This window comes from Physella acuta, unplaced genomic scaffold (assembly GCF_028476545.2).
Source record: "Physella acuta isolate Inbredline_101_S28 unplaced genomic scaffold, ASM2847654v3 ptg000367l, whole genome shotgun sequence".
Taxonomy (NCBI): domain Eukaryota; kingdom Metazoa; phylum Mollusca; class Gastropoda; family Physidae; genus Physella; species Physella acuta.
In genome coordinates, this window is record NW_026731886.1 from 22,289 (window position 1) to 30,307 (window position 8,019).

At 38.3% G+C, this 8,019-nt stretch overlaps 1 protein-coding gene across 1 annotated transcript; it reads left to right on the forward strand.

The window, feature by feature from the left end:
* The first annotated feature begins 968 nt into the window (after positions 1-968).
* Positions 969-7,365, forward strand: LOC131941610 (PCNA-interacting partner). The gene is made up of 10 exons (XM_059300936.1): positions 969-1,121; positions 1,263-1,637; positions 2,078-2,338; positions 2,756-2,920; positions 3,606-3,760; positions 3,883-4,048; positions 4,200-4,369; positions 4,796-4,883; positions 5,062-5,144; positions 5,272-7,365. Exons 1-10 carry the CDS (start codon positions 969-971, stop codon positions 5,591-5,593), a joined length of 1,938 nt encoding a protein of 645 aa, XP_059156919.1. The 3' UTR covers positions 5,594-7,365.
* The last annotated feature ends 654 nt before the right edge of the window (positions 7,366-8,019 follow it).

Here is an 8,019-nt window from a genome sequence, read left to right on the forward strand (position 1 = left end):
AGCTAGATATCTAGCTGCTAGGCAAAGTAAAAAAATCTAGATTACGAAAATAGTAAAAATGTTTACAAAATGTGAAAATGATTACAAAAATAAATCTATCAAAATTTTAAACATTCTGTATAAAAATAAAAGATGACGCCAAATAAAGTATGGTTTACAGTACTTCCGGTGAATTCCGGAAGTGTGTGACAGACTTTGGCATTGTTTTACTGTTTTTTACTGCTATACGATTCCGGAATAATAACCGACGCTTAACTAAGGTTTTACCTATTGATCGTGTATATGTTCTATACAGACTATACGTGCTGTGACAAACATACATTTTATTTATCTGTCATGTCCCAGTGTTCGACTTATCACGGTCGGGATGGTACGTTGTGTGATCTCTTTCTTAATAGCTTCATATTAACTATGTTGAGCAAAAAAAAGAAAGTGGTCGGACGAACAAGTTCAATAATGATTCTCATGCAACACAGAATTTGATGTGAGTCAGCATCCTTGCTGCATGATTTGCAATGCCAAGAGCAAAGTTGAGCAATTCTAGTCTAGCATCTACAAAACTAAGCAGCACGGAGATGGAAAATCCAAGAGCACAACTGGCTGCGCATCTCTGATTGGTGTCTGAAATGCAACAGCATAAGTCACATTGATTTGCAGTAAATATTCATTTTGTTTTGTGAGAAAGTCAGATATGAATGTTTTTGTTCTTTGAACACAGTGATGTTGGTGCATAGTTAATTTTGTGCTCCAGCATAATATATAGGCCTACTTATTTTTTGAATTTGAAAAACGTGTTTTATTTTTCCTATTAAGAAGGGTTTGGTGAATGTAAATATTTACCATGTTAGGAACCACTGATCTAGAATCATAGAATTTAAATATTCATTGACAATGTTTTAATTTTATAATTTCTATTTTATTGTAATAAAATTTAAAATTTTAAAAATTGTTTTAATAAAACTATACAGATGATGGCAGAAAAACAGCAAGTGCCTTTGATGTTGTTTACTATAGAGCAGTGTAGAAAATTTAGCCTGTTTCCTAATGAACGAACAACTCTCATTAGTCAAGCTGATGAGATGCAAATTGTGCAGTATTGCCTGGCCTGCTACAATAAACTGGTAATTCCTAGGAAGTTGTCTAATGTTTCTCAAATTTTAGTAGCATAATAATATAAGCTTGTATTCTGATGTTTTCACATTCTCTTATACAAGTCATTTTGTTTTCTCTGACCGTAACCTTTACTTTTAACCTTTACCCAGAAAAATGAAGAATTTGATGCAGACCCTAAAGATGTTCTCACAATTTTAGACTATATAAAATCATCTGATTGTCACAAGATTGAGGAGCAAATACAATTTATTAAGAAGAGTGTGGAAACTACTGATGTAAGAATGAAAAAAACTATCCAGGCTACAAGTGAGCCTTGTTTTGAAGAAGACGGCCAGCTTATGAGCCAGGTTTCTGTGTTGTACCAAGAATACAAAACCACGAGCAATCACTGGTCACTTGCAGACACTTTTCTCAGTTTCCTAAAAGCTCTGGCTGACCCCAAGTCTGAGCTGTATGTGTCACTGAGCAGCAACAGACAGGTGTTGATGTTGAAACCAGATGTAGATGACTTCAGCTCTCTGCAGGTAGCTGGTTACTTCTTCTTTACAGTACTGAATTCTGTAGCTTGAGCTAAGTTAGTGTAATTGTTAAGTTCTTTAGCCTGAGATAATTTATAGTGTTAATGTTAAGTTCTTTAGCCTAAGATAATTTATATTTCTGATGTTAAGTTCTTTAGCCTAAGATAATTTATAGTGTTGATACTGACTCTTTAGCCTGAGATAATTTATAGTGTTGAAACTGATTCTTTAGCCTAAGATAATTTATAGTGTTGATACTGACTCTTTAGCCTGAGATATTTATAGTGTTGATACTGATTCTTTAGCCTGAGATATTTATAGTGTTGATACTGATTCTTTAGCCTGAGATAATTTATAGTGTTGATACTGATTCTTTAGCCTGAGATAATTTATAGTGTTGAAACTGATTCTTTAGCCTGAGCTAACTTTCTGTGATCTGTAACCAGCTTAAGGTCATTGAAATACTGAAGCAAGCCTATAAGGGTGAGACAGATCCAGAAACTATAGACCATGTTTGTGAAGAAGCTCAGATGGTAGGGCATATACCATCAACACCCACAGTTCTGTGTGAAGGTTCTCAGACCACAGGGCATACACCATCAACACCCAGTGTTCTAACAACAGCAAGAGGTGAAGAAAGTCAGCAAGTGCCAGGTGTCTCCCCCACCACCCCCTACCCCCAGTGTGAGAGGAAGGAACTGCAGAAGGTAACTTTAATCAGTGCTAATAATCTCCCAGGCCTTTAAGTTAAAATTATAAGTTACTGTAGGCTTTAGGTATACCCCATAAACTGTCAAAAATTTTAAGATTTTCTTCTTCTTGGTTCTTAACTGTAATGTTGGATGGGATTTCCTCCAACACAAAAGATGTCAACCTTTTATGTGCCAGATTTCAGCCTGTTTTTCTTTCTGGATTTGATTCTATAACCTATGTCAAATCAAGAAAAACTACAAGGCAGCAGCTGTTTGATTTTGGAGTTGTCTCTCCTAGATGGGTTGCTGTTCCCAGCTATCGAGCCTTATCTGCTCGGTGGTTTGAACTCTTGGCTTTTCGGTTTAGCAATCATTTCACATTTTGATTGAGGACATTTTCTGGCCCTACTAACACTAAAAATTTTGTCTCAGATTTTGATTGAGGACATTTTCCGGTCCTACTTACACTTACTGGTCAACTCTCGAAGTCAGCTTGCTCTAGCCAGGGTGTTCAACATTCCAGAAAGAGGTTTAGATATCACGGCTTTCACTCACCTCAAACATGAGGCTCAGAGTACAGGCCTGTCATTGTATCAGGTGAGTGGTGTGACATTTGGCCTGTCATTGTGTCAGGTGAGTGATGTGACATTTGACCTGTCATTGTATCAGGTGAGTGATGTGACATTTGGCTTGTCATTGTATCAGGTGAGTGATGTGACATTTGGCCTGACATTGTATCAGGTGAGTGATGTGACATTTGGCTTGTCATTGTATCAGGTGAGTGATGTGACATTTGGCTTGTCATTGTATCAGGTGAGTAATGTGACATTTGGCCTGTCATTGTATCAGGTGAGTGATGTGACATTTGGCTTGTCATTGTATCAGGTGAGTGATGTGACATTTGGCTTGTCATTGTATCAGGTGAGTAATGTGACATTTGGCCTGTCATTGTATCAGGTGAGTGATGTGACATTTGGCTTGTCATTGTATCAGGTGAGTGATGTGACATTTGGCTTGTCATTGTATCTAGTGAGTGATGTGACACTTGGCTTGTCATGGTAACATGTAAGTGCTATGACATCCAATTTTGTATAAAAACATCCACTTTGTTGAAAAAGGTGATACAACATTTTTGAAAAAATTGTTTATAAAGTATTACCAAAATTCTTTACAGTTTTTTACTGAATAAAATTGTTGTCCAAAGTTTAGTCTGTTAACTTAGTAGGACCCTGATTACAGTGTTCATCAAAGCTCTTTAACTCTTGTTTTCTCATTTTTTCAGACCCTGTCATCCTACATGCTGAGGATACACCTGGGGGGCAGTGGATACGCCCCAGCAACAGACAGTCCTCTTCTGGCCTATGTTAAAGGCCTCGGGTCACTCCTAGACTTGACCCAAAAGCTACAGACTATTGTTGAGGAAGTAACAGACCTCAGGTACTGCTGAAATTTGAGTCTAGCTGGTGTGAGAGTTGATGTTAAATCTATGTGGATGCTTGTGATTGAGTTTGTATCCAATATTTGTGTTGCTAACTGTCTGTTATACATTTTGTTTGCAGCATGGCATGCAGGAGAATTATACAGATCATAAAAACAAATTTAGTTAGGTGCAAGAGTGGAAAATTTCTCCGTAACCTTGTTGAGCCAGTGTCAGAGAGGACATACAACATACTCACTGACATCATACAGCGACGTAACACTGCTGAACAGGGAAGTCCAGATAAGGTATGTCATTTAGAGGAACAGCTGTTCTAGGCTATAATTTAACTTTTTAAAAATGTCTGTAAACATGCAGTAAATAAGAAATATAACAGAGGGGGTTGTGTGTCTATTATCAATAGCTAGTCATGACTTAAGAATTCTGTCTTTCCCCCAGCCTGTCAGTAGTGGAGGGAGCATGTCTGGCCGCAGATGTACCTGTGTCTTACAGTCTTACCTGGACCAGACAGCCGTGGTCAGCTCCCATCTAGACCAGCAGATGATGTCGGACATCAGGTTCTCCTCTCAGACCCCCACACGCATTCCTTGTCTGCTGACACAGTTCAGGTAACTTCTTTCTTGTGTGTACTGCCAGTTTGTGGGCTTTTTAAGGTATGTGTACATGACTTGAAAGCCTTAAGTGTTGTGGTGTATATGTGAACATGACGTAAAAGCTTTGTGTTGTGGTGTATATGTGAACATGATGTAAAAGCTTTGTGTTATGGTGTGTATGTGAACATGACGTAAAAGCTTTGTGTTGTGGTGTATATGTGAACATGATGTAAAAGCTTTGTGTTATGGTGTGTATGTGAACATGACGTAAAAGCTTTGTGTTGTGGTGTATATGTGAACATGACGTAAAAGCTTTGTGTTGTGGTGTGTATGTAAACATGATGTGAAAGCCTTGTTTTGGTGTATATGTGAACATGATGTAAAAGCTTTGTGTTATGGTGTGTATATGAACATGACATAAAAGCTTTATGTGCTGTGTAGATCACCAGCCATTATGGACACAGAAGAAGAAGCACCCAGTGAAGTGAACAGTGTCTCCACCAAACCTAGAGGACCAAAGAAGGCAGTGGTAAGTTTTTTTTGTATTTGTCTGGCCAAAACATAAACGGTTTACTATTGTATGTATAATTTTTGTAAGGTCAAGGATGTTGTGTAACACTTGTAAGGTCAAGGATGTTGTGTAACACTTGTAAGGTCAAGGATGTTGTGTAACACTTGTAAGGTCAAGGATGTTATATCTAACCCAGGTGTCTGCTGCTCTGTACATTGATGCTGATCAAGATGCAGTGCTGTCACAAGGGACACTAAGCTCTGTGGATGTTATCCCCAGGTAATTCACATCCACATTTGGTAGTTGTCTCCCTAGGTAATCCCCCAAGTTTGGTAGTTGTCTCCCCATGTTTGTTTCAGACAAAATGTTATTGTTTATTGCTAACGAGCTCATGCAAATTTTGCAGCAAGACCATCGCACATCCACGCCCTGATCACGTTACCACAACAAGCCTTCGAGAAACCACCACCAGCTCGGTTGTTGTACGCAATGCCAAGGGAAGTAAACGATGTATTGTCTCCTCCAAAGATCAGGAAAACCTGACTCTCTACCCTGGACAGGATGCAAGCAAGGCGAAGCTGCCCTGTCAGCAGACGCTCGTGTTGACTGACTCCCCAAAGTCATCCAGAGCTGGTCACCAACAGGGGAAGTCATCTAAGTCATGTCGGAGACGCCTTTTGCCTCAGGTCAAAGGTCAGGCCAAAATAACCGGCTTCTTTAGGATATAAGATCAGGCCAAAATAACCGGCTTCTTTAGGATATAAGATAAGGCCAAAATAACCGGCTTCTTTAGGATATAAGATCAGATCAAAATAACCGGCTTCTTTAGGATATAAGATCAGGCCAAAATAACCAGCTTCTTTAGGATATAAGATCAGGCCAAAATAACCGACTTCTTTAGGATATAAGATCAGATCAAAATAACCGGCTTCTTTAGGATATAAGATCAGATCAAAATAACCGGCTTCTTTAGGATATAAGATCAGATCAAAATAACCGGCTTCTTTAGGATATAAGATCAGGCCAAAATAACCGGCTTCTTTAGGATATAAGATCAGGCCAAAATAACTGGCTTTTTTGAGATTAACTTTGAAGGTTAGACCAAAATAACCCTCAATTTTTTTAAAGTTTTGATAAAACTAGATTTGTTTTATCCTCCTGTCATTCCTTCTCACATCATTTCAGTGGTAGGGTTTAGTGACCTCTGTAGTGGTTTATGTTGTCAGTGACCCCTGCAATGGTTCATGTTAGTGACCCCTGTAGTGGTAGGGTTCAGTGACCCCTGTAGTGGTAGGGTTCAGTGACCCCTGTAGTGGTAGGGTTCAGTGACCCCTGGAGTGGTTTATGTTGTCAGTGACCCCTGGAGTGGTCGGGTTCTGTCAGTGACCCCTGCAGTGGAAGTGTCCTGTCTGTGACCCCTGCAGTGGTAGGGTTCTGTCAGTGACCCCTGCTAATGAATAGCTGAAAGAGTGAGCGTGTACTTTATATGTTCATGTAAATGTCAATACGTGATTTAAATAGTACAGCAGGTAAATTGTAAGTTATTGTAACTTAAATTATGCTGTTGTTCATGACTTGAAACTAACACGACCCCTGAATATTTCCCAACATACTTTGTTGTGCCAGAATTTTCTGGATCTTTCTGGAGCAGCTTGTCTTGTTACATTTTTTATATATGGGCTTTCATACACTGGATATCTGGTTATGGTAAAGTTTTTCTTTTACATGTGTTGGTTTATGTATTTTATTGTAAAGCTTTTAATTAATTTAATGCAGCTTGATGAACTAATTTTAAATTTTTTAAATGTAAGTTTTAGAAACAGAGAAATAATATATTTGAGATGAGTTCATTTAATTGATTACATTTTATTGTCATTGAATGCAATAATTTTAAAAGTGCAATTATTATTTATTGTAAGTTAATTAATTGATTTTAATGTATTTTCATGTAAGTGAGAATAAAAGAATGTTAGCTACTGAATAAACACTGGTCATCAATAGCAAGTTGTCCCCCTTGACCAGCTGACTTGTACCTTGTTGTATGGTAGATAACCCAGGTTTTTACAATTCCTTTTAGAAGTTTATCTTTGACAAATGTAGTCCACTGACTGCCAGTAGAAAATGTCAGTCATAAAGCTGACAAACAGCTGATTTGTCAGTGGACAGATGAGAAGCAAGGTCTAGTTAACTTTTGTGTAGATTACAATAACATTGTCATTCGATTACATATTTAAATATAGGGAACCTCGAGCTGCTAAACTGGCAAGATGAACTACCTTGCTTATTTATGGGGGGACTAGTTTGGTTGGAGTTTGTTTTCTACAGGGTTGGCCAATGGTATAGTTACTTCCCCTGGATCTATTAAACAACAGCTTTGTCAAACTTTATTATTACCTGTCACGTGAGTGATTGATCTGCTCATTTGAGCCAAAAACCTATCAGTTTCCTGTTAGCTTAATCACCCTACGGCAGCAAGAAGGCGTAAAAGTAATTTAGTATACGTGTATCATGTGATGTGTCACAAATTGAAATAAATGATCCAAAATGTAGCTATAACTAATGTAAAATTGTATGAAGAATAAATTATCTATAATGTGTCATTTAAAAATACATCTTGTCAAATGTATGACGAGCTAAAATATGTTGTGTAAAGAAACATGACGGACCCAACTTTTGAACTGTACCAAAAACTCCGACTAGGCTACACATTAGGATGGGACAACCGGTACAAGCGAGATGGGTAGAAGAACATTTGAAGCGAGGCCACCTCTTATGGCCATATATTGAGGTTGAGAATAACATTTGAAGCGAGGCCATCTTATGGCCATATTTTGAGGTTGAGAATAACATTTGAAACGAGGCCATCTTATGGCCATATATTGAGGTTGAGAATAACATTTGAAGCGAGGCCATCTTATGGCCATATATTGAGGTTGAGAATAACATTTGAAGCGAGGCCATCTTATGGCCATATATTTGTTGAGTGTGGAAGCCATTAAACAGTTGTTGACGACAATGTATAAACCTATCCCCTTGGGCAGTATGAGAGAACTTTATTATAAGGGAGGCCACTCACTTAATCACAAAGACATGGCTGGTGTTGGGTGTTGTGTATGCAGGGGGAGGGGGGTTAGGATCGTGTCGTCGTCCCCCC

Bases quoted from the DNA above. Each gene is read 5' to 3' on its own strand.
- LOC131941610 (XM_059300936.1), top strand. From the start codon at position 969: ATGATGGCAGAAAAACAGCAAGTGCCTTTGATGTTGTTTACTATAGAG. The intron at 3,761-3,882 runs GTACTGCTGAAA...TTTTGTTTGCAG, and splicing joins GAGGAAGTAACAGACCTCAG to CATGGCATGCAGGAGAATTA. The intron at 5,145-5,271 runs GTAATTCACATC...CAAATTTTGCAG, and splicing joins TCTGTGGATGTTATCCCCAG to CAAGACCATCGCACATCCAC.